At 52.4% G+C, this 26,375-nt stretch overlaps 1 protein-coding gene across 3 annotated transcripts in view; it reads left to right on the top strand.

Annotated features, from left to right (window-relative positions):
* DAG1 (dystroglycan 1) overlaps positions 1–26,249 on the top strand; it is a 53,879-nt gene extending 27,630 nt beyond the window's left edge. For all 3 annotated transcript variants that reach the window (XM_063348437.1, XM_063348438.1, XM_063348440.1), the window contains 2 exons: positions 9,464–9,873; positions 23,356–26,249. In XM_063348437.1, coding sequence (XP_063204507.1) covers positions 9,592–9,873; positions 23,356–25,764 — 2,691 coding nt within the window. In that variant the 5' untranslated portion in view covers positions 9,464–9,591 and the 3' untranslated portion in view covers positions 25,765–26,249. The remainder of the gene's footprint in view (positions 1–9,463; positions 9,874–23,355) is intronic.
* The last annotated feature ends 126 nt before the right edge of the window (positions 26,250–26,375 follow it).

The following is a 26,375-nucleotide window of genomic DNA, read 5'->3' as shown; positions in this document are numbered from 1 at the left end:
TGAGGAATACAAGATCCGTCTCTGATGCCTTGTGGTCCTTGCATTTAAAAAGTGACGCTTCGTATCTCGCTTCCTGCTGGCTTGTGCTTTCTCCGTTGTGCCTCAGCTGTACTTTCTGGCTAGAGCTGCTGAGGGGATCCTCTAGATACCTCGTTAGGCTGCCTTTGTTAAACAAAGTTTACTTCGAAATCATCATTTGCGCCTTTCACAAATGGGGATGTCAGGGACACAGTCTGGGCTCTTCTTAGTATACTTGGGGAAGGCAGAGGCGGTCTGGGCTGATGTTAGTATACCTAAGGACTTGTATTTTGGTACAGAAATCCCCATTAGCTGTAAAACTACATAAAACTCAGCGTTGTCCCTGCAAATCCAGATGAAAACCAGTTGGACCCCCATATAAATCGTTTCTAGAGAGTCCAGAGTTCAGCAAACACAAGCTGCTGTGTTACAGTGAGCCCGTGGAGGGACGGGGAACTTGTCTCAAGTCCTAGATCTTCTACTTCCAATGTTTCTAGCAATGAGTGCCCCTCAAATTTGAGTGCAGTGTCATGGGGACTGGTTTTCTGCCTTGTGTATGCTAACCGGCGAGAGCTCTTTCGTTCTCCAAATTAAAATTGCACTAATTTCTCAGTGGTGCTTTGGTCTTGTCTCTGTGGGCTGCCTACCCAGGCACTGCTGCCAGCCTGGGTTTCCTCTGTCCCGGGCTCTCCCATGGGCTGGATTCTGCGAAAATGCTGTTCTGTCATGCCACTGTCTTCACTTCAGTAGTAACTTCAAGCGAATTCATCAAGATGTGAAGCTTTTCTGAGAAAAGAGAAATCTAGAGTCAAAAATACCTATTTTATCTTGGTGCCTTGAGTTCTGGTTTTTACTAAGTCTTGGAAACTGATAAAGCGTTTGTATGCATGTATATATATACATGCCTGTCATGTTTGTCTTCAAAATATGCATTTTTATAGCATTTGTATGGAAGGAGCTCTTAGTCCCATCTTTGTTGGTTGGTTTTTTTGTTTTAACCTTTTGTAGTTTAATTTCCTGTGGATTTTAGTACTAGCTTTAGCTTACGTTCCCTTAAAGGTAGAATTAAATACTAGGATTTTTAAGCTCTCGCTCTGTTTCCAGACAAAACCAGGAGTTACGAGTAGAGTTTTGAGGGGCCCGCTCTGTCTGGCTGCGCACTGGATACCCAAGGGAAGCCATGGCCGGGTTAAACTATGCCCTTAGGCGGACGGACCCTTGCTCTGCCCTGCTACAGCTGTATATTTAGCCTATATGCCCTTTCCAATAACAGCCTGGGGAGGGAGGCTCCGGGAGAAGATGCCTGGAGAGGAATGCGAGTCATCGTTTCCCTGAATGCCGTCCCAGGATCCTGCTATCTGTCACGAAGTGCTGCTTGAGCCAGAAACGCTGCCTTGGTGACTCTGCCTTCTATAAGATTGTCCCGTCCCACCCATTTATTTTATTTTTTATTTTTTTTTAACCTTCATGAAGTTTTAACATTCGTGTTCACGACCTCATTGGGTCCCTGGGGGAAACTTTCATTTTGGTTGGGTTTGAGCCTGGTTCAGGTTAGTTTGGCTTCTGGTCCTTCTATTAGAGGAGTGCGTGGACTCTTGTTCCCCATCACCTTCATGCCCCAGTGTGTCCCAGTTTGTTCTCCTCCAGCTTCCTCCAGGCAGGATCCATTTTCTACCGCTGTTGATCCCTGATGCCCTTCTGTGCCAGCCCTCCCTGGAGACTGGGCTCGCTCAGAGGGTGCAAGCAGTGTCTAACGTGTGAAGCCGTCCTCAGTGATTATTTGGAGTCCTCTCCTTGGTGGGTGTTTGTATCCTAATTTGCTGGCTGCCAGCAGCCAGGAAAATGGCGGTTCTACCTGACTGCGATGTTTGTAATTACAGGGGGGGAAAAATGATCTCTGAGGCCTTCTAAATACTTGGGAAGATAATATCTGAGTTTCCTTTCAACTGAATGCACTTGAAGATACGATCTGAGTTGGCAGTCTGGGAATAACAAAGTGGGAGGAAGGGATTGATTGTGGTTGCTGAAAACTTTTCATCAAAGAGTCAGAATTCTCGCCCAGCCAAAATCTGCGGCCGCCGGTCACTGCCGCGGCTCGGGCACAGCGGCCGTTCGAGGCACGGGCTCGAGTGTCGGGCAAGTAGCACACGTGGGCTTGCAAGGGGCTGGGCCTGCAGGATTGACAAGCCAGGGGGGCATCCATATCGTCTTCCAGCAAAAAATGTCAGGTCAGCGGGCGAGTGCGTAGTGGAGAGGCGCTTGTAGGTACCATAGTCATCCCCTCCCGCCTCCCCCGGCCTGCGGGGAGGGCACTTGCCTCCAGAAATTTGATCACTGCAGCTCGCAGGGGAAGTGTACTCTGCGGGGAAAGAACCCCCCTGTGCCTGGCTGGCAGAGTGTTCTTGTGTCCTTTGTGCTGCTCTTCTGCAGTGCCCCTTCTGCATACCCCTGGCTGGGGGTCCTGGGGGGCTGCCGCCTCCCCTCCACAGCTCTGTACCCACGGAGGGTACAGGGAGCGTATCCTCGGTGCTCACCTTCTCCGGGGCAAGATGTCTTCCCCGGAGCAGAGTCCCCAGCTGGGAAGGGCATTAGGGTGGCCCAGCTTCTGGACAGGCAGATGCAATACACAGGGCAGGGGAAAAAGGGGAAATTCTGCTTTTTGGCATCTTTTCTCTCTATCTTGGAGCTGCCTCTGCATTCCCTCTGCAGGAAGTGCTGGAGGTTACATGTCTTAATAAAGACAAAACCCTTGTGGTCTCTTGAGCGGCGCAGCTTCCCATTGCTGCTCGCTCAGCACTCTGCTGTCTTGTCAGTCAGAGCAGAGGTATCAGTCGGTGTCCCAGGCTGGGAGACAACTGTGAGCAGGTTTTGTTGGCCAAGGGGAGATGTGAGATGCAAATGAAGGTGCTGTGGGAAGGCTTCATCCCTTCTTGGTGATGAAAAACTGTAGTTTTCAAACAAAAGGAAGAGGAAGCTTTCTACTATCTTCAATTAAGTTACAGGAAAGTTAAATATCTTGGTGCTTACTCTAGCAGAATAAAAACCACTGCGAGGTGTCGATTGCTGTGACCACTTCCCGTACAAGCTTCGCGAAGCTGCTTGTGGCGTGGGTGACTTGAAGCAACAAGTCAGTGACAGTTCGCAGCCCAGTTCCCTGCCAGCAGGAGAGTGCTGCTTCTTTCCCTGCCTGGCACACATCTTAGCACTGCTGGTTTGGGTTTGTTTGGTTTTAGTGTGTTGTTTTTTTTTTTTCCCTGGATTGTTTTTCAGTGTCAGGGTTTCCTGTTACTGACACCAGATGTGCTGGAGACGAGCAATGCAGAAATACAAGAAGGGACAAGACTGAAAAAAGCATCTTTTTTGTGCGTATGTCCTTTGAGCTAGGTGTCAGTTCTGTTGGGTGTTTAAAGTGGTGACTGTGGAGGGTGGGCATAGCTGCGGAAGAGCGTGTTGAAATGCAGTTTTGGGGCAAAGAATCGAGTATAGGTTGGTGTGTGCCTCCTGGGCTGATGGCGTGTGGGGTGACCAGCTGATAAAGGTGAGCTTGTCAACCAGCTGCAGGGGACAGAGGGTGGAAGGGGCTCCCGGGGCTTCAGGAGCACTGATCTAGGGGCTCTCTGCTGAGAAGGCTTCCTCTTGCAGTCCTGTCTCTGATGCCTGCTACTTCGGTGTTGATGTACGCGTGGCTAAGAGGCAGGCAGCTGTGATTGCAGCCTTAAGCCAAAACCTTGTGAATGAACTTGTCTTTTAGAGAGGCACCCAGTCTTGGTGTAAAGCCGCCGTCCCCGCGGATGCCTGGTGAGCGCGGTGCGGTACGGGATGCTGTCACTCTGAGCACGGCTGAGCGGGGAGCTATGGCTAGCGGTGAATCTTTCTTCCTCGCCTTGCCCGTTCCCTTGCATCAGCTGCAAGCCGGTTCGTCTGTGCATGACAAACGCACCTCTGTGCAGTTTGCCCTCCTGTACATCCCTTTCCTTCGCTCATCCCGGGCACAGTGGCGTCTGGAGCATGGGTCATCTTCTGGGAATGTACGTGGCTGAAGCCACTGAGGTTGGAAATAGTCCCTAGAGTCATTTGCAGCTCGTTCCCGTGGCTTACAACATAGGCTGTTGGAGGGGCTGCTGCCTTTGTTTCAGGGTGCGTCTGGAGCTGGGCAAGTGCGGAAACTCTTACTGTTTCCTAAATTTCACGCTCCAGAGTGTTCTTTGTGCATATAGTGTGTCAGGCTTGCAGATGGGCGTGCTTTTAAGTCTTGAGGAGACTGTATCTATTAGTTAATCAACTTGGTGATGGGCTGCTCTGCCCAGACGTGCTGCCTCCGAGCTGTTTCTCCCTCCTGCCCCCGGTCCCCAGACTCCTTTAGTGCAGCACAGACGTCCACGGAGCACCAGCCGCTGGGACCGCGCCGCCGGGCTGGCACCCTCGGTGCCTGCTGTTGTGTTTTGGACCGGGGGCGTGCGTACGGCAGAGTGCCATCTTTGTGTGCCTGGCTGGCGACGCTGGATTTCATCATTCCTCCTGCTTGCTGCCTTGACACGCAGACGCGCAGTAGCTGACGGGACTTGCCCAGCGATCCTCCTGTGGAAACACGCACAAGAGATCTTTGCAGAGACAATAGCTCTGTTCTGGAAAGTTGCACTGGCCCTTTTTAGCCGAGTCTGAATTTGCTTCCTTAGAGAAAGGCCACTCGTTTAACGCTTCCTTTAATGAGGATATTGTTAAATAAGCAATCAGGTAAGTGGGATTCCTCCTAAGTCTCCTAAATACCTTCTTATCTAGGGTAGAGAATTGCAGAACAGCTACCTGAGCTTTCTGCGTGCTAGGCTCAGCGGCATTAATATGCTGGCAGTTATTAATTACCGCAGGCCAGTGATGTGATTGTGTGCTTGAGCAATTGGATTAGACGCAGCTGGACGGAGACTTCACTTTCACTGGTTCTTGCTGAAGTGACGGTGTAACCAGCCAGAGGATGAGGGCTTTCCACAGCAGCCACGCTCCTGCTGCCAGGACTCTTCCCATGGCCCGATGCTCTTGATTCTGCAGGGGGCAGAAGGAAAATCCCTGGGAAGATGCATGGCTGGGAGTAGCTACAGTGTCCTGCTCTCAGTCCTTCCTTTCAGTCCCATCTTCTGTCTGTGCTGTTCTGCGTTCCTGAATAATGAAGGCAGAGCACGTCCTTAACATGTCAGTGGGCCTTGTAGCTGCGTGGAGAAGGAGCAAGCTCCAGCATTGTCTTGACAAGTCAGCATCATATCAAGCGCAGCATCATATCAACATAACTTCACCAAGCAAGCCCAGTTCTGTGTCTCTTGAGATGAGGGTTTGGCACTGGGGATCAGGCATCAACATTGGCACGTGCACCGAGTGCTAGGACTGAAGCAGGTGTTGATACCAACTTTGATGTTTCATCCAATGCTCTGGAGGCTCAAAGTTGAGACCAAAAGAGCTCTCAGAAGCAGGATGATAAAGAGAAAGTCGGTTCTTTCAGAAGATCAGATGGAACGAAACATCCTGAAATTCAGGACTAACCTGAACCTTTGTGTTTGTTCTGAGAAACTGGGCAGTACAGATCCTGCTGGAAGAAGGAGCACAGTGCCACGTAGAGAAGCTGGGGTGGTCTAGTCTTCGCTCAGAATGTGAACGTGCCGTCTGAGTCAGTTGGCCCTACGGCCTGATGCTTCCCACAGATCAGCAGCCAGCCACTGCAGAATGCCATCTGCGTTTGGGTTTTGGCCCCATTTTGAGCTTGCGTGAAGTGTTGATATTTTTGCTCCTGGAGAGCTCCAGGTCCGTGCCACTCGCTGGTCGTGGATGATAATCCAGAACACTGACTTTTTCCACATACTAGCGGGAGGTTGTCTCAAACTTAAGTCAGTTCATGTTTTGTCCGTGGTAGTACCATGTGAAATGGCTTGGGCTTTTGAACTTGACAGAGGCACCGCACACAGAGGCACTACCTATCCCAGCCTTGCTGTGGGTATCATTCGCTCTGTTCTGCAGCTGCATCGGGACCTGCAGGACTGGTGGCTGGCGGACTTGCTGAGCAGCGCTGCTGGCTTTCGGGCAGAGGACCTCCTATTACAAAAAGCGTTCTGCCTTGAAGCAATAGCCCACGTGGACCTCAGCGCTGCGGGGGCAGTGCCTTGTTCCAGCTATCAGTAGAGCTGTACCACCCTGCCTTTCCTCCTTAGCACACAGTGTGAGAGGCTGGCACCGTTTCAGCTTCTATCAATTGTTTGTTGAGGTGGAGCTGCGTTAGGAGATTTTTTTTTTTTTGGTGGTGCAAGTTTGTTCTCAGCTCTTCTGTTTTTTTCCTTTTGTTATCAGCTACTGAATTCCTCCTGTACCTCCTGTGTGCTTTGCTTCTGTATGTACTGTTCTTCTGTAGTTCCCCTGAAATGAAATTCTGAATTTGTGCGACCTGTGAGCATCACATGAGATCTTCATGGCCAGCGTGTGAGTTGCTTGGCTGAGAGGCGTGTGTCAGATGGGCAGTGTTTGTTGCCTGCTCCGATAATTGTTTCTGAAACGGGTGATGACTTCGTCTTCCTCTCCTGCTCACCACAGATATCAAGAACTAGCTCCTTTCTGCCCAAATACTCCTCTCCATCCAACCAAAAACGCCCCAGGCCAGATCACGTCATTTGGCTGAGCAACACAGAGCTGTGCCACGCTTGTGCACGAGCTCCGCTGCAGCCGTGACAGGCCAGGGGCTGGCCTGAAGACATGGTGCCGAACCTCTCTGGGCGTCTTTGCAGCTCTCTGTGGTTGTACGTTGGGTGTCTGTCTGGTTGTGTGGAGAGTTTCTCCTCGGCTGAGGTGTGGAGGCTCAGCGCAGCTTCGAGAGGCAGCCATGTTTCCATGCTGATAGCATCTCATGGGGCTGCCGGGTTCTGCTGCTGCCGCATTCCTGCCCCAGCTCCTGGCGTGTCTCTGGTCCTGCCTGTGCTTGCTGCACAGGTTGCTTTCTAGTCCCTCACACAGCAGGACTTTCCAACGGGCAGGCTTCAGGAGAAGTTACTCACAGACAAGGTGTCATCACTGCAGTGTCCATACCCCGGACTCCATGGAAGCTGAAGGTGGTGGTTCCTCTTTCCGCTTATTTAGGGCACTGCGCAGGGATGAGAGTCCCCCAGTTTCCTGCTGTGACAATCACTGGCCTCCTCAGGACCTCTTGCAGAAGGCTGTTTCATCTCTGTAGCTCATTCACAGCCTGTTGGATACTCTCCACCGGACATCTGCTGTGGTAGTCTACTCGCTGGGGTGACTCTAGGTTCGTCCACAGTCAATTGGTTTGTGTGTTGGATCCTCCTCTGACCACCCAGGGTGCTGGTAGGAGCGATGTGCCCTGTAGGAAGTATGATGTATCCTCACCTGCCCAGCCACTCCATATTTAGTGACGATAACTCTGGAGAAGCAGCTCAGGCATCTCGCTCCAGGTGAAGACCACCATGTGCTCAGTTGTCTTTGGGAAGAACCTGGCCTTGGCTTCCCTGCTGTTTCGCCTGGTGTATTCATGTCGCAGTCGGTTCGGGCAGTCAGAAGTACAAGAGCAGTGGGAGAACGGGCTTTCTTCTGGTGCTGGTGTCTCACACCAACCATCCTTCCATCTCTCTTGTGGTTTCCAGCAATGTTATTCTGTCTCCGCTGTCTCTTGCCTTTCACTTGAGACAGGTTTTCTGCGACTGACAGCGGTCAGATCAGATATCTGCCTCGTAGATGCAGTAGCCAGAGGTTATTGCATTCCGCTCATAATTTCTGCTACCCACAGCCCTCTCTGCAAACTGCAACTGTGCTCACTGGGTCCGTTACCTTTGGATGGGAGACATCAGCCCCTCTGCAGGAGTGCTTTGTTGTGAAAAGGCCCATCGAGGGGTGAGGGTGTGCTAGTCCTTGCACGCTACCTCTCAGCTTTTCCAGAGTGCAGATTTTAGGGTAAGCAACCAAATCTTCCCTCTCCTGTTATTCCTGGATCCTGTTGTGGTAGCCTTGGCCTTGGTTGCCTGCATGGACAGGCCCTCTGCCTGCTTCTGCAAGCCTGCAGTGGGCAATAAGCACTTGCCTGGCCACAGCATAGCGGGGTGCCTGGTCCTGCTGTCGTGCCACCCCCAAGAGCTCTGCAAGGGCAAGATGCAGTGGGATTTCTCTTCCCACCCCGTCTGGCTCCAGGGTCTCTTGGGATGGCTTCGCGTGCATCACACAGTGCAGCTGGGATGGGCTAAAATAAATCGGAGCCGTGCTCAGAGGACTGTGAGCCAGTGGTTAAAGGTTGGGTTGGGTTTACGCTGGGAATTTGGAGCCACTTATCTCTCAGCGTGGAAAAAAGGAGTTGGTTCAAGACTAAGCATCGCCCGTGTGGGGCTTGCTTGGTCCATGTGTCTGTCCTCCAGTCCTGCGTAACCTACAGCCCTGCTCGTTACCACAAATTAGTTATTAAGGGCTGCAAACTGAGATGCGGGAGTGGGCAGTATGGCTTCCTCCAGCTCCCCAGGTGGCTCTGTCCTCTGCCATAAAACCCACGTGCTCTCCTGCAGGCCGGCTGTGAAGAGGAGCACAGGGGTGCGTAGAAATCCACGGCTCCTGTGCATCACAGCTGAACGCAGTCTGGAGGGAGAAGCCGCTGGGGAAGCGCAAGAAATGATGCACCAGAGAAACAGAGGAGAGAAAGCAGAGCAGTGACCCAGGGGACCAGAGGGAGGGTGAGGATGGGGAGAAAGCAAATGAAAGAAGAAAACAGCAAAGCAAGAGAGAGATGGAGGTGTTTCTTGGCAGAGCGTGGCGATGGGTGAGCTGTGCAAGCAGCAGGGAGCTGGACAGTGGGTGGCAGTGTGTGCAGAGCTTACTCTGGTCTGATTTTGGGGGTGCATATTGCTGGCCCCAAAACGAAGCCTAAACACACTGGCTAATGCCAAAAGCTGGAACTGAGAGAGGGGGCTTGGCTCATGGGTCCAGGGAGCAGAAGCATCTGTCATGCATCAAGCTGGTTGAGGTGGCAACTTTGGAGTGCCAGAGGTTTCCTGGAGTCTTTGCGTAGGGTAACTGGCATTTGAAACCACTGGTGCCCCATTCTGACTTCAGCTTGCCTCGAAAAGTCAACTGTTACCACTGTGCTCTCTTGGCTTCGGTTGTGTCTGCCCAGGTGCCGTCTCCCTCCTTGCGGCTATCTCAGGATGCTGCAGCTCCAGAGCAGCAAAAACATGGTTGTGTGCACGGAAAAGCAGGAGGAACTTGTTTCTCTAGAGATGCTGTACGTGAGAAGAGGAGCTGAGAAGTTCTTGCTCTCTTTAATGGTAGTAGTAACTCTTGGAGTTAAATCAAAAAGCTGAAACAATAAGGGTGGCATGGCAGCTGGCCTTCTGTCCCTTGCAAGGAGGTCTGTGTGTGTTAGCTGGCTGGCTTGCGTATTGTAATTAATGTGCTGATTGGGTTTCCTTTATTCAATCAGGTTCCCAGGACTCCTAGGATGAGGCTGCTGTGAAGGACTGGCGGATCCTCTGCCTGCGCTGCAGTGCCTGCAGATTCCCTGTGGTCCCCTTTCCAGCTGGAGCACCGTTGCCGAGGCCGCTGGGAAGAATGACTGTTGGATGCCTACTGCAGCCCCCTTTCCTGGGGAGGACTTGGCTCCCCGTGCTGTTGCTGGCGGCCTCTGCTCACTGCCACTGGCCCAGCGAGCCAGCAGAAGTGGTTCGGGACTGGGAAAACCAGCTGGAGGCCTCCATGCACTCTGTGCTCTCAGACCTCCGGGAGACTGTGCCGGCTGTTGTGGGCATACCGGACAGCTCGGCCGTGGTGGGACGCTTCTTCAGAGTCTCCATCCCCACGGATTTAATTGCTTCCAATGGAGAAGTTGTCCAGGTGAGAAATGCCATTCCCTGAGGTTTGTTTTCAGTTCCATTCTTGCAGGAGTCGAGCAAGTCCCCCCATTGATAGGCTGGGTCATGAGGGTGCTGTGAAGCAGCCTTAAGGTCTTGTAGGACTATGGGAGAAGGATTTTTATTTTTAAATAACAATAAGTCCTCACCTTATTACAAAGTTCCTTCCATAATGAAGAGAGGAGGCTTCTTGGGGATGACTGGTCGGGTTTGTTGGCTGTATTTAAACTGTGAGGTACTCGGCCCCTGGAACCATGGGCACGTTCATAAGGAGATGTTGTCTCGGGATCTGGGGAGCCACAGGTTCCCTGGAACTGCTGCTCTGACGCTCAGGGAGTTTGCTTCACTGTGGTAACAAAACATTGCTAGACAAATAGACCTTGTTCTGCCAGCAGGGCTCTGGGCTGCCTTTGACACAGTCTCTCCTGACCTCGTCCCAAAGTCCTTTTGGGAAAGATGGGAGACTTTCTCTTTATCTGAGTTACCCTCATGCTGCCGGCACTGCAGACACCTGAAAACTGAGTTGTGGAATTGGTCCCGAGGGCAAGAAAGTGTCAGAATAGCCCGGAGGAGGGTAGGCACGCTGCTGAACAACACGCTTGCTCATCCTTAGTCCTTTCCTGGAAGGGTGCTGAGAAGTTGTCTTCTCAGCATCTGCTTGCTTGGATCACGTGGAGTTCAGAAAATTCTGTTCTTAAGTAGAATTACCTCCCAATCTCAGGAATTTTTTTCAGAGAGCAAAATTGAAAAATAGTTCTAAAAATCCATTTTTAGAAAACATTATAAAAAGACAACCTTCTGGTCTGTCTCAGAAGATCAGAGGGAGATGGAGAGCAAGCTGGGAGAAAGTCTGCCATCTCAGCTTTTCCCCGAAGGCAGGTTTGTTTCAGCTCTGCGTACTGTCGCAGTTATCTCGATCCGGCTACGTGATCTCGCTGGCTCCAGCGAGGGTGCTGGGACCACGACGTGCCAGTGGTAGGCAGAAAATCTGAAGAATGCATCTGTGATCGACAGACAGTCAGATGGAGAGGAGGAAAGCGGTGGGTGAGCCCCCAGATAGAGGAGTTGGAGAAAGGTTCGGACTGGTTTCAGAGCAAAGGCTGTGACATTTAAGTGCCTCTGCGGCCAAGGAGACCGGCTCGGATGGGAGGTGCCTGCCCTGCTTTAACCACAGCCCGGTTTCTGAACGTGGGGCTGCAAGAGTCCAGACCTGTGTGGTGAGCCCAAGATCTTGTGTTAGGGAAATGGCAACTTTGGGTTGCGATTTTGCATTGGGCTGGCTTGTTCTGGTGTTGTCTAATAGCCATTTTGATGGCAAGAATGATTTTCTGTGTTTGTATAACACCGCAGCTTCCTGTCATCTTTTCCTGGCACAAAAGTTATCTGTGATAGCTCCAGGAAAATCCTGATAGATTATTTCCACCCCACCTGATAGCTTTGAACAATACCTCTGCTGCTTTGGTGTTGAGGTGTGTTTGCTAACACCAACAGATGCCTGGAGAGCCACAAATGGGCTGTGTTGGAGCAGGACCAAACAGTTGCTGCTGTGTGTCGTTCAGCAAACGCTGGGAGCGATTTTCACGCTTGTCCGTGGGCTTGTCCGAGTGCACGTTACATCTGTTCACCTTGAAATTGATTTTTAAAGTAAGGCAGGCTCTAGGGCGCTGTTGGCAGCCCTGCTTAGCTGGCGTATCTGGAAGGTCTCTCGCTTGCGGGGAACGCGTCTCGACTGCTGAGCACAGCTGACCTTTGCTACAGAGATTTGATTCCTGGCTAGTGAGAACTGCGTAGGCAATTGTGGAGTGCTGGGGTGCATTTTTGTTTTACCAGAAAGTTTCAGGGTGAGTTGCTCTGGTCTTTTTCTCAGGCTGCCTTGCATTTCTCAGCCAGAGCAGTAAAAGCACAATACTTCTGGATCTTGCAAACTGGTGCACTTAAACCCTAATAAGAAAGAATAAGGCCTGTGCCCCTTGAGATGAAGCGGTGGGTTGGAGTTTACAGTGAGATGTGGTTGGCTATACTCAATCCCTTTCAATCCCAAAGAAATTTGCTATAACTTCATTTTTTTTTAAAAAGAAGGGGGAAAAGAAAAAAAGCTGACCGTTGATGTCCCCAAATTCCCAGGAGCTTCCCATCTGGAGCCTGAAGAAGGTGCGATTGCTTCATTTCTAGGCTCGGTTTGTATTGTGGTGGGAATCGCCTTGAAGCTTGCTTTTCAGATCCTCTCCCTGCTTGTTAGCAGATTCCAGCCGGCTGTAGACAAAATACTTTTCTCTGCAAACTTGGTTGTGGGATAGAAACAACGCCAGGCATCTGCAGCGTGGCGAAGGAGTGCCTCGCAGGCACGCACTCCTGCACAGATATGTGGGCTCTCTGCGTACGCAGGTATGTGCTCCTGGGAGCAGTCGCCGGTGTTTCCCTGCCACCCCCAAGCTGCTTAAGAACAGGTGAGATTTTACGGTTAAGTACGAAAGCAAGTTTATTCTAGTGTACTCGGGGAGCTTGTCAAGCTACAAAGGTGAACACACAGAAAAGTTTAAAACAAACAAACAAAAAAACCCTTGTGTCTTAATTTGAGTCTCTCTTCCGTGTCGCTCAGAGCCAGCTGCCAGCAAGGCTTTGTGGCCGTTGTAACCCATCGCTGGCAATTAGAAACCTCCTTCCCCTGCGCCTTGGCCAGGATTCCTGCACGTGCCCTTTGACGGGTGGCTGCGGGTACTTCAGCTGTTGGATTCGGTGGCGGTTCAGTCCAGCTGCTGTCCTGTACCTGCAGCAAGGCTTCTTGCTGCGAGATCGCTCTCCTGATGTTTGAAGGTGTCTTGGACATGAAAGCTCTTTGCTGTGCCTTCCCAAAAAGGGTTAACAGTTTGCAGCCCTTCCTACTGCATTTGGTGCCAAAACCTTGGCATTTTTACAAGAGTTGGGTTAAAACATCCGATCTCCCCCATATCGTGCAACCCCCTTGCCGTGCAGACAGGTAGCGGGAGGGCGTGCGGGTTCCCACTGGCTCCTGGCAGAGGCTGGCTGGAGCAGGATAACCGTGGGCATTGGTGCTGGTACCTTCTCCGCGATCAGTCACCGTGGGCCTGACAGTCTCTTTACCCCATTTCCACCGAAGACTGTGTGGAGCCTGACCCCTTGCCTCTCAGCTGGGTCCTGTTGTTGAAGAACAGATCGTGCTTGGGCCAAAGACCAGGTGGATTTCCTGTTCCTGCCACTTCCATTTGAAGCTGCTCCAGAATTTGGCTGCTCTGATTAAAAATGCAGCTTCTAGCCTAAATTTAGAGATGGCTAGAAATATTTATATGTGCTGCCCTTTAGCTTAAATCAATTCTACCTTCATAATATTTACTTCCTTTATGTATTTATAAGTGACAGGCATATTCCCCTGTCTTGATTTTATTAGGTTAAGCAAGCCAATCTCTTTAGTCTTTTTTATAAAATAAGCTTTCTTTTCCTCGCCTCATCTTTGCAGCTGTCTTCTGCACCTCTTCCAGCTTGAGTTTATTTTTCTTAGGTTTGCATGACCACAGCTATACAAAATACTCTAGAAGAAATTTTACCAGAGCCTCCTATAAAGGCATCAAAACTTCCTTTTCTCGTCTATAAATAACCTTGTTTGATATATCCTACAATTGTTTGCTTTTCCATGTCGGCCTTGTTTTGGCTCAAACATCTTGCCATTAGCTGAAATATCCAGGTCTGTAGTTTTTGGGGTTTTTTTCTGCTTACAGTTGTTGAGGTCCCAGAAAGAGGACATTGGCCAAGGTGCACGATCATTGATTTTGCAGTGCTGGTCTTGGTCTCCATGAGTTCTGCTAGTCCTATCTCTAAGATTGTCACGTTTTTCTTGTATGAAAACCGAAGCCTCCCATTGCCGTCTGGGTGATGACACAAATAATCGAGGTGAGGACGGTGGCACTAACACGGACATCACCTTTGTCTGCATTTGGTGGCTGTTGCAGTAAGCGTGGCTCTCCTCTCATCCCACCAGCCATGATACCCTGCCACAAATTGGGAAAGCTGACACTGATGTTGGCCCATGAAAAGAAAAACCACAGAAAGGAGGGCATTTGTGTGGCCGTTACCTCTATCCTGCGTGCAGGGCTTGGTGCAGAAACTTGTAGAAAGCATCTGGCATCTCCAAGTCTGCAAGGCTTTGTGATGCCGAGCTGTGGGCTGGAGGCTGCAGCAAACGGGGAGGCGTCGGGGTTGCAGACATCTCTGCAGAAACACCAGGCACTGCGCTTGCATCTGAGTATTAAATAAAGTCACAAAGTGACATTGCTGTGGCAATACCTGCTCCTTTTCCTTGGGATGCAGGGATAAATCTAGTTCCCTCTAATTAATACCAGTGTACCCACAAGGTACTTGAGCCGTTGCACAGTCCCGTATCCTCAATGCATATGCCCACAGCATATGAAGGCGTGCAATTTAATGACTTGTGTTTAAAGGTGGGTTTATAAAGTATGCTGGAAGGAGAGAAACTCCTGGGCGCAGCTTCCCAAGGCACATCCCTCCGTGAGCAGGTGATTTGCTGTGTCTTCCTTGAAGATGCGTAAAGCTGCCAACCTGCCTTTATGCTGGGAGTGTTAGGTATCGGATGGATCCCACGGAGCAGACCTGCTCAGGTTCGTTAGCTGAGGCTAAGGAGAAGCTCTCAGGTGCGCACAGCTAAGTCTTACCGTTCTTGCCTGTCTTGCCTCCTGATTTTTTTTGGTTTTGAAGTGCACGATCTCACCAGGGCTTTGTCGGGAAGACAGTTGCAACACGTAGCAGGAGCCCCCAGAAGCTGTTGCTGTATGCAAACATAGCCGGTGGCAAAGTGATTAGAATAAGGGAATGAACTCGCGGAGCTGATTTACGTGCTGCAGCGATGCAGTGGGTTTGTGGGTTTATCGGAACACTGGGTATTAATCTGGGCAAAAAGGAGTCATGCTCTCCAGGCAGGAGCCTGATTTTTTTTCCAATGGTTGTTCTGTTTGCTGTCTGTTGAAATGGCCTGTATCGAACAGCTTTACTCTGGTCGGACTTCAGGGACCTTGCTTTACAAACATGATCTGAGGAGGCTGGGTTTACAGCGGGGCTGTGCTGCGCGCCTCAGCCCTGCTCTGACCCCGCAGCCAAGGGCTGGGTATTGGCAACCAGCCTGCGGTGCCAGGACACGCTCCGTTTCGGGGAAGAAAAACGCGAAATACTGATTGATTTCTTTATTTTTTTAATTATCTTTTTTTTTTTTTCTCTTGCAATGATCCTTATTTCAAAGAGTTGTAACTGAATGTGGGTTTTATTAAAGTGGCATTTCTCAAAGGAGGGAGACGAGCAAAGAGCGCTCCTGAGGGGCTGTGGCATCAAGTTGAATATCCTAAAAGGCTCTCTGTGTCAAAGTAGTTGAGCTTCACCTCGTCCCTGGGGTCCCAGTTTTCTCAAGACTTTGACTAACCAGAAGGTGTAGCAACAGCCGCTATTTACGGGGGAGCGTGCGGGGGTAGATGGCAGCATCTGGAACAGGTCCAGGCGAAGGACTTCTTGGGCAGGGCTTTGCTTAGCTGCCCTGCTGCAATCTCGGTGATAAGATGACCTGATAAGATTTCTGCTGGAGGGAGAGGGGGGGGCGAGGGGGCTGCTTATCTTTTTCCTGCAGCGAGACCAAATCGGGGAATTTGGTATTTTCAGTGCGCCCTTAGTAACAAGCTCTGAATTTGGAGGAGTGGAAAATGTGACTCAATCTAATTATAAACTAGCTTTTCAGACGGGCCGGGAAGTTCCTTGTTTTGTCCTGCTCTTATGGGTTGTTGCCCTGAGCGTCCGGGGAGACCGAGGAATGTGACAGTAAGGAGAATCCTGCGAAGGAGCCGACCTGAGATTGCGGGATCTGGCTCGCCTTTCCTTGCCACGCACTTGAATGCCAGCTTTCCAGCAATCTGCTGATGGCAGGAATAAATTGCCGGGGCTGGTTAGCTGCGTGGCGGCAGCACTAAACCCCCAGCACTTGGCATCCCTGCTGTGTGGTATTTTTGCTTCCCTTTGGCCTTTCGCTTACAAAAAGTCGCGCTGAAAGAAGAGCCCAACTGAACTTTTTTTTTTTTTTTTAAGCCGTGTGAGGCTTTTCCTGCCCCACGCTCACCCCCCGAACAAGGGAGAAAGCGGGGTGTGGGCAGCCCGTGCTGACCCCAGCCCTGGCGCAGGCGGGTTGTGCCTTCCCCCTCCAACAATAAGGCTAAACAAATCCTTCCAAGCTGCTTGCATGGACCGATGAAAGGAGGATTTCTTGGGACACTCAATGTTTTGTAGTGACCTCCCAGTGAAACAGCTGTTGTGTTCCCTTGCCCAGGCAGAGTGGGACGCTGAATAGTGCCCTTATAGCAAACACAGAGGCGCATCTGGAAAAGAAGCCGTCATGGTAGGAGTATGCGAGGATGGCATGAGCTGGGCGTAGCCGCTCAGCCCGCGCCCTCGTGAAGCCATTTCACTGAAGTTGGTGAGACAAAGCATCGCCCTTCGGGCGGGCTGCGTCCCTGCAGCACAGCCCTGTGCTTCCAGGCCCAAAGGAGGGGGGCTGCTTGCTGTGCGTGAGGCTTCGCTTGCCCACGCGGTGGCTGGAAAACGCAGATTAGCTGCAGACACTTAAACTTCTCGTTCGGTTTTTCATGTGTGTGTGAAAGTAGAGCAGCTACTTCAAGTGGCTTTGCCGCCTGCTCCTTCAGGGACTGAAGTTTGAGCTTGAAGTCGAGGGCCAGGCCCTGCGATAGAGTCTCTGCAGCCTTGCTGTCCCGTAGCTCCGCTTGCTGAGCTGAACGGTTTGATTTTTCTAAGGCAACAGCTTCTAGTGTAGGGAGACGTTGCAGGAAGAGCTTTGCAGGGCTCTGGCTGGGAGCAGCCGAAATGTGGGGTTAGTTTAACTGTCCTGACCTACCCTGTGCGCAAAGGAAGCACCAATTACCGGCTGTTCCCATATAGCTTTTGGTCTCTGAGCAGAGGTGGTGAGCTCCTGCTGGTAATGAAGACTCGGGTCACCGAGGCTGACGTACTTCTGAGAGCCACTGAAGTCCCTGGGCTGTTTTTAGACTTTCAGGGGCAGATGCATCTGCATGAAATGTCCCGGAGCAGCTTGTTTCTGTCCGTGAGTTCCTGCGCCTTTCATCCAAGCCGTGCAGCTGCTCAGAAGAGCGCTGTCTGCTGAGGATACCCAAAAGCTCTGGCAGGTATCGCAGTCCCCGCCGCAGGGAAGCACATGTGCTGCGATTCCTGCCTGCTCGCTGTGCCAAGTAAATCCAGCTTTCCTTTCTTCAGACTGAGCTTTCCCAAAGAGCAGCACTGGGTGGTGGCACCGCACCGGTGCTGTGCCTGGCGAGCAGAAGGCTCCGAGAGGTGCCCATCCTCCTTTCACCACTGTTTTCTGGGCCTTGTGTTTCGAGGTAAGACCTGTCTGATGTTCCCTGTTTGCAGTTCTGCTGTGTTTGAGGAAAGGAAGGGAGGGAGATGTTAAGATTGGAGGCTCCTTCTCGCATCACCTGCTGGTTGCATCCAGGCAAGTCTCCCTGTCAGGGCTGTTTCTTGGGACCAAAACAAGTGGCTGTTATGGTCCGAGGATTCTCCAGCTCCTGCCTTGAGCTGTTGTGTTCCCTGACCCAGTGCAGCAGCTGCTGTTGCTGCAGGGCCCGCCTGGGGCAGTGGTGCCCAGACAGCTTGGCCACGTGCGCACCCCACGCCTGCGGTCACTGGCTCCAGCTTCGTGTCAATGAAGAGGAGGAATGCACCCGATGGACCCTCTTGGGATGCGGGCTCTGCCTGCGAGGATTCAATCCTGTGACTCAGAGCTTGCAGCCCCACATTCTCGTCGTTTCTCTTGACTCCAGGTTGGCTGTGCCAGCTCCCTGAAGCACTGCAGTGCCCGCAGTTCCAGCAGCACTGGGGTGCATGTGAAAACCCACGTCCCTACCACCGCTTGCCACTGCGGGACAAGGCAGACCAAAATCTGCCTGCTCACATACCGGGTTTGGGGCTGAGACCGCCTGTTGCTTCTCCTGCTGCATTAGCAGGGGGTTAAAATGAAGCTTAGGCTTGAGCAAACAGCTTAGGTCTGCCTCTTTCTCTGCAGCTATATTTGCATTTGAATTGCGTTCCTTTCCATTTTCTTTCCCCTGCCCGCTGGTTAATTGCTTGCAGAAGCCTGAGCGCCAGCAGCCTGAGCACCGCAGACTTGGTTTAACACCGGGTAGGTCAGATGGCTGAGCACAGTTCAGCTCGCCTTCTGTTCAGATGTAGAGAGGGCTCAGCCGGGGCATTTTTCATTATTGGCCATGTGTGTTAGGGTAATGCTGAGGGAGCAACCCAGAAGGGGAGTCTGTCATACAGTAAGTTGTCATCAGTAATTATACTCCAGATGAAATCCCTGGCACGGGGTCTGTCTCTCAGGAACGGCTGGACACAGGGAGGGGAAGAGGGTGGTGGGAGACCTGGCAGAGCTGCAGGAGTTATCCCTGCTCAGCCCTGCCCAAAAGCAGTCAGGAATTTTTCAGGAGTGATTTGAAGAGGGCGCAGGAAGGAGCTGAGTCCCTGGCTGCTGCCCATGGGAAGGTCTGGCAGCATCGGCTGGGGAGATCCCATGGGATGCCTCCAGAGCCGGGAGGACTTCATGCTGGTGTGCCAAAGGGAGACCCGTAGCAGGATCCTACGGTACCTGTCTCCTGTCGAAGGACTCGCTGCCTCCTTTTTGGAGAATTCATTGGGAGGAGGAGGACTAAGTACTTAGGGGGTTAGAGGGCACTCTCGTAGGCGAGAATGCGGTTTTTGCCTGGATTCACTCAGAGGCAGCAGTTTTGCTCGCTGTTCCTTTGCTTATCTTTGCCCTGTTGGCTACAGGGCTTTAAGATCCAAGTTTTAAAAAAAAAAAAAACCCAAACCAAATCAAACTGAGCTATCTTCTTTCATGAGCTGACTGCTTTTGGCTGGCCTAAAAATAACAGGCCGTGTATATCTGAAAGGACTTTGTGAACAAGGTCTTCAAAACCAGCCAGACCACTGTATGTATTTAAAATCGCAAACATGGCCACTCTTTTAATGGTCTTCAGTACGCTGCCAGGCTTGTGTAATCTTTAGCCGATAAGCATTCATTTACAATTATCTCAAATAATGGGAAAACAAAGACAGCCTTTTTTTTTTTCTTGAGCAACGGAAGAGTTATTTTGAAACCAGACCCCTTGAGGGAAATGGCAGGGCATAGGGCTGATATTTATTGCGTACATAGAAAACAGGGAAACTTTTTACATGAAAGCTAGAGATCCCAAATCATTAACTATGCGTAGCCTTAACAAATACCCTTTGAAGCAATATTTGAAGGAAATATTGCTAGAACAGAGTCCAGGGCTCCCCGCTCAGGGTTTCACGCCACCACAAACACAGCGGCAACCGTGACCAGGACAGACCCACGCCAAGGGCTCTGCTGATCGGCGTTTATTTAGGAACGAGTATTTTTATTCAGCCCCATAACTGCTTTGATTAACTACTCTAATCTTGTGGGGCTCTTCCTTTGTCGTGCGAACTTGGGCGAATTCTGCTGCCAGGGCAGTAGCTGCGTTTAAAGTGGAGCCGAAGCGTCGAACGCTTGGGACTTGTTGCCTTCCCAAAGATTTCCCAGGGGAGGCACAGGCATCTTCATGGGTTTCATAGGCGTAATACACTTAAATTTGATTTTTCTTAATCATCTCTTGCAGAACCCTTAGAAACAGTCCGCATCTCCTCGCAGGTTGAATACAGCCGAACTAGCTCAGCTCTTTTTTAAATCAAGTTTAAGTGGGTTTATAAATGTTTTGCAACCGTCGCATCCCTGCTAGAACAAGTTGTCCCAGTAGGTGATTGCCTGGCCTGTTTTTGATTTTCAGGAGAGCCTAGTTTTGGGTGTGAATCTGTCTAGCTGCAGTTTCGTTGTCTAGCGTGGGCCCTTAAGAAGGTGAGCTCTGAGCTCACGTGTAAACTGTACGTTAAAAAGGGTTTTCCAAGAAGAAATATTCAGACTGGCCTGCGCGTCCCTCGCTGTCCTTTTTGCACGTGAGTTTGGCCACCTTTCCCAAGTGAGTTTGGCTATCAAACATAGGAGCACACGTGATTGAAGAGAGAGTCACCTTGTGCCATGAGATTAAAGGTAACGCTTGTTGTATGTCTCCTCCTCAAGTCATGGGCCAGGCCCGAGGAGGAGGGAGCGGCAGAAAACCTCGGCTCACAGGGAAAGCTCTGGATATGGAGCGTGGGATCCTGTAATTAAGGGGTTTTTCTGAGTGCACGGAAGGGGAAGGTTTGCTCCGAATGTAGCCTGAAATTACACGTTCAGCGTGCATTTAACCGCTCACTATTAAAGTTTTTATTCTCCTTGATTGTGTAAGCCTCAATAACGCTGCGGCTTTGTCCTGGCTCCTCATGTTTCTGTTCCTAACCTGTGCCCAGCCCTGCCCTTCCTCCTCCCCGGGGGGCAGGCTGGTGGCTAATTTTGGCACAAAGGGATAAAGAGTGGCACCGTCCAGCTCCTGCTGATGTCAGTGCTGGAGTGCACAGGGCACTGTACTGGCATCTCAGTTTTTGGAGAGTGTGGTGAAATTACTCTCTTTTTTTAAACAAACACCGGTGCACATCAGCCCCGGTTCTGGCGGGGCAGGATCACACCCAGCTTTTGTCTTCTCTTGGCAGAAGAGATGCTGACGAAGGACAATTCGGTCCTTTGTTCCCGTGTGCCCGTCTCAGGTGAAGGGCTGGTTTTCCTTCGGGCTAGCTGGGGTAAAAGCAGCTCCTGTTCTTGCTGCGGTGGGGGAGCGGGTGCAGGCAGCAGTAGCCCTGCCAAAACCCACTGTGAGTATACAGCAAGGCTGAGTGGAAGGATGTTCACGTCCCGGCACCTCAGTTTGGGTGGCGTACATTGGGGTGTAGGGCATGTGGGGTGGCTTTTTCCGTCTATTAAAGGCAGGAATCTTAATTTCCTGCTCTCTGGCATTGCTGCTGGGGAGTTAACTAAAAGCTGTGCTAACAGCTTTAAACTCTGCTCTATAAACTGTGTCCAGGCTGGCTAAAAGCGGGGCTGATTCTTTGCAGAGGAGAGGAATGAGGGTGTTGCCCCTACGGTCGTGGCCGAAACCCTCTGCGGCTCTTGCACGAAAGCGATCTCATGCTGCTCTTGCCAAAAGACTTTTGGGTCCTGCGTTATCCTTGCAGAGCTGCGCATCCAGACTCTTCAGTGTGCCGAAACCTGCAGCGGGGGGGTCTGTGAACCCCCCTGCCCTGCCTTTCACTGTGCTGCCTGGATCCTGCCTGCAGGTGGGGGGTGGGAGAGGTACCCGGGACTCCCGGCTCTGCCCAGCCCTGCAGCACCGGCCATCGCTCTCTGTACGTGCCAGGGGCTTTCCCCAGCAGGACCTGTGGTCAGGCAGGTCTGGGGAGTCCAGCCCTTCCCTGCGCCTGCTGCCGCACGCGGGGGCACCCCCGCCAGCCAGGTTTCCTTGCAAAGCTGCTCACCCAGCTTTGCGTCTGGATACGCTATGAAATATGGATGAGCTTTACAGAATTGCAGAGTAACCGAAGCACCCTTTCAAGAGGAGAGCTGGAACGCAGCTCCGCATTGGACTGCATTAAGCCCAGAGCCTCAACCAGGCTGCTAAATCTGTCTTTGTGGGGCCCAAAAAGTCTTGTTTCCTCTGAGTGTGGGGGGACATACCTTGTGGCAAGCCCAGCCAGGGCAGGCGTCACGCAAGACCCCACTGCCTCCGGCTGTGGTGCTGCCAGGCCCTGGGTGGGAGAGGTGGCCGTGAATTCCCAGGGAGGCACTTTCCAAACAACCCCCAGCCTCGGGGGGGGGCGGTGGTGAAGCTCAAGTTGCTCGTCCTGGGGTACCTACAGCCCCGGGAAATGTCACAGCCCGCCGAGCTGGCAGTGTCCCCTTCCACTGCACAGCCCGAGCTGCTCCCCCATGCCTCGTGATCGGCAAGCGGCTGTAGCGCAGACAGGCAGACGTCAGCTGCTGGGAACGGGGGGTTTGGGGGGTTTACATCCACCCTCAGCTGTGGCCCGAGGTGGGAGGCAGGAGTCCCCTGGGCTCCGGCATGTGTGGCTTTTCCCTTTGCAGGGTGGGGAGCACTTTGACAGGGTCTCAGCCGTGCTGGTGACGTTTTGGAGAGAACTAGTGTCTTCTCCGCATGAGCAAAACAGTCAGGAGACCCGCAGGGTCTGGATGTGGGCTGGCTGGGGAGGGGACTCAGAATCGGAGGAGGAGGGTGGGCTCAGAACAGTACAAATGGATAAATTGGGAAGCGAACAGAGCCAGTGAGGTTACTTCTGGCTCGCTTCTCCTCTGGAGCATACGGAAATTACGGAAATGCCATCGTTGGCGTACGTTGCCCCTGCAGTTGGACCACACAGTTTGCAGGGGAGACTTGTGCTCTTGGACTGCGCTTCACTAATCCACACCGTGAGTCACGTTAAAAAAAAAAAAAAAACAAAAAAAAAAACAAAGGTGGTGGTGTTGACCTAAAAGAGGTAGTAAATAGTGTGTTGGAGTCCTGAGGTGCCTGCGGTCTGGGCCAAAGCTGCCCGTTGGTTCTAGTCTGCAGAAGCAAGTTATTATATGAAAGTGAAATCCTTCATTTTAAGCTAACTCTGAGGATAAAGCCAGGCTGGTGTGCCGTCCTGTGTCCAGCAGTGCCCGTGGACATTGCCCACGCTAGCCATCGCAGTGCTGGGGTGGCCAGACGTCGGGTGTGCGCCCCTCCTTCGGCCCCGGCTGGCCGTTCCGCCGGCAGTGCGAGAGGACGCCGTGTTTTAAGTGGCTGCATAGCTCTCGGGATTTGCTGCTGCTTCTTGAGAGCTGGTGTGCTCCCACCAGGCGGGGGACTCCGAGCCGTAGTTTGCCGGCTTCTGGCCCCTCCAGCCCAGCCTGGCTGCTGGGTGCAGCAGGACAAAGCTGAAAGTTAACAGTAAGTTCTGCTGAGTGCTTGGAGCAATGGGCTTGCAGGGTGTGATCAGGTGAGGAGAGAAGCGAGACGGCAGGGATGGGAGAGGAAGAAGAAGAAGTGGGAAGAGGGCAGTTGTTGGCCTGGCCCTACAGTGTCGCGTAACCTCACAGCTTCATAGCTGTCCCCGTGACTTCAACTCCCCTTCTGCCCTTGGAGAAAATGAAGCACTTATGCTTAGTAGTTGCACAGCAAGTGCTAGAGAGCTGGTGCCTGCAGGCGAGGGACCTTTGCAGGACTTTATGACCTCCCTTGGCTCCTTAAGCCCTTTGGGACCAGTGCACCCTGCAGAGCTCGTCCTTGTCACCATGTGGAGGAGGAGACATGGGCTGCCCTACTCTGGCCAGGATGTTCCTTCCCCGGTTGTTATACATGGATTTTTTTTCTTTAATCCTTTAAATTAAATGTTATTGCCGCTAGAGCCTGTCCTAATGCTGTACTTCTAAAAGCACCTCCTTTTTTTTATTTGGTAGATCTCCGAAGCTGGGAAGGACTCCTTGCCTTCTTGGTTACACTGGAATGCGGAGAGCAGCTCCCTGGAAGGGCTGCCCCTTGACACGGACAAGGGCGTCCACTACATCTCAGTGAACACGCTGCAGCCCTTCCCGAACGGGAGCTACGTGCCACAGACTGCAAACGTCTTCTCCATTGAGGTCCACCAAGAAGACCACAATGAGCCTCAGTCGGTGAGAGTGGCTGTCCAAGACACAGGTGATGCAGCGCCGTTTGTGTGCAGCTCAGAAGAGCCGGTCACTATCCTGACTGTCATTTTGGATGCCGACTTAACAAAAATGACGCCAAAGCAGAGGATTGAACTCTTAAACAGAATGAGAAGCTTCTCAGAGGTGGAACTTCATAACATGAAGTTGGTTCCTGTTGTAAATAACAGACTCTTCGATATGTCAGCCTTCATGGCTGGACCGGGAAATGCAAAGAAAGTGGTGGAAAATGGGGCCTTACTCTCATGGAAACTGGGATGTTCTCTGAGCCAAAATAGTGTCCCCAATATCAGCAAGGTGGAGGCTCCAGCTAAGGAAGGGACCATGTCTGCCCGCCTTGGCTACCCTGTTGTTGGCTGGCACATTGCTAACAAGAAACCTCACCTCCCAAAGAGGATGCGGCGGCAGATCAACGCCACCCCTACGCCTTTGACTGCCATTGGGCCGCCCACCACTGCCGCGCAAGAGCCACCGACCAGGATCGTCCCCACCCCGACATCTCCCGCCATCGCGCCTCCCACAGAGACAACGGCACCCCCAGTCCGGGAGCCCATACCGCTGCCGAGGAAGCCTACGGTCACCATCAGAACAAGGGGCCCCATCGTCCAGACGCCCACTCTGGGACCGATCCAGCCAACCAGGGTAGCAGAAGGCACCGGCACGGCCTCTGTGCCAATTCGCCCCACGATGCCCGGGTACGTAGAGCCCACGGCCGTGATCACACCACCCACAACTACCACCAAGAAACCCAGAGTCTCTACTGTGAAGCCAGCCACACCATCCACAACAGATTCCTCCACGGCGACGACGCGAAGGCCTACTCGAAGACCCAAAACACCCCGTCCGACAAAGCCTCCCAGCACAACCAGATCCCCCATCTCCAAGTTGACAACGGCCTCCCCACCAACCCGTGTACGCACTACAGCTAGTGGGATCCCCCGGCCCTGGGAGCCAAATGAGCCACCCAAGCTGACAAACCACATCGACAGGGTCGATGCGTGGGAGGGCACCTACTTCGAGGTTAAAATACCATCAGATACCTTCTACGACAAGGAAGATACCACCACTGACAAACTGCAGCTGACCTTGAAGCTGAAGGAGCAGCAGATGATAGAGGAGAACTCATGGGTGCAGTTCAACAGCACCAGCCAGCTCATGTACGGCATGCCGGACCACAACCACATCGGGAAGCACGAGTACTTCATGTATGCGACCGACAAAGGCGGGCTCTTCGCTGTGGATGCTTTCGAAATCCACGTCCACAAACGCCCACACGGAGACAAGTCTCCGGTGAAGTTCAAGGCCAGGCTGGAAGGGGACCACAACACAGTGGTGAATGACATCAATAAGAAGATCATGCTGGTGAAGAAGCTGGCTCTGGCGTTTGGCGACAGGAACAGCAGCACCATCACAGTGCAGGACATCACCAAAGGCTCCATCATAGTGGAGTGGACGAACAACACGCTGCCCCTGGAGCCCTGCCCCCGGGAGCAGATACGGACTTTGAGCAAAAAAATTGCGGATGACTCCGGTGGGCCAAGCCTGGCTTTCTCCAACGTCTTGCAGCCTGAGTTCAAGCCTCTGAACGTGTCGGTGGTCGGCTCCGGCAGCTGTAGGCACATCCAATTCATCCCTGTGACAAAGGATGGAAGGGTGATCTCGGAAGCGACGCCAACGGTGGTGGCGGGCAAAGACCCTGAGAAGAGCAGCGAGGACGATGTGTACCTGCACACTGTCATCCCCGCCGTGGTGGTGGCCGCCATCCTCCTCGTGGCCGGCATCATCGCCATGATCTGCTACCGCAAGAAGAGGAAAGGGAAGCTGACCATCGAAGACCAGGCCACCTTCATAAAGAAAGGCGTGCCCATCATCTTCGCCGACGAGCTGGATGACTCCAAGCCTCCGCCGTCCTCCAGCATGCCCCTCATCCTCCAGGAGGAGAAAGCCCCACTGCCCCCCCCCGAGTACCCCAACCAGAGCATGCCGGAGACCACGCCGCTCAACCAGGACACCATCGGGGAGTACACTCCGCTGCGGGACGAGGACCCCAACGCTCCGCCCTACCAGCCTCCCCCCCCCTTCACCGCACCCATGGAGGGGAAAGGCTCCCGTCCGAAGAACATGACCCCGTACAGGTCCCCGCCACCCTACGTCCCCCCTTAACAAACGGGAGGCTCTCGGGGGGAGAAGGGGCCTCCAGCTCCACGCCAGTGCTGTCTGTGGGCCGGCAGCCCCCTCACCAGCCGGGAACCCGAAAGCCCAGCCCGCTCCCCAGCAGGCCCTCCCCGGCTGTGCCCGCCGCACCGGAGTGCTCACGGGACTTCGGGGGGACACTTGTTTTATTTTTGCCTAACAAGCTTTGGTTTTATTTTATTCATAGAAAAAAAAAAAAAAATTCTCGGCTCAAACACGCCTTCCCGGCGGCCGGGCTTCTGGCCAGGGCCGGGGACGGGGGCAGCGGGCAGGGAGGGGGGACGGGATGGGTCGGGATGGGAGGAGCAGGCAGCACTGGGGTAGCACTCTGGGTCTCCGCTGTTTGCCTTTAACACTAACTGTACTGTTTTTTCTATTCACGTGTGTCTAGCTACAGGACGTAACATGAAAGGTAGCCTAAAAATAATTAAATTCAAGGGACTTTCTGAAGTCGATGTTTTAAGTTTTTACATTTAATCTGCTGTTTACCTAAACTGGGCTGTGTAGTTTTGGGGAGGGGGAGGGCAGTGCTGTGCTGCAGGCGAGCTCCAGGGGTGATTCAGCGCTGGTTCGAGGAGGGG

This window comes from Chroicocephalus ridibundus, chromosome 10 (genome assembly GCF_963924245.1).
Source record: "Chroicocephalus ridibundus chromosome 10, bChrRid1.1, whole genome shotgun sequence".
NCBI classification, from domain to species: Eukaryota; Metazoa; Chordata; class Aves; order Charadriiformes; family Laridae; genus Chroicocephalus; species Chroicocephalus ridibundus.
This window is presented reverse-complemented; position numbering and strand designations above follow the sequence as displayed.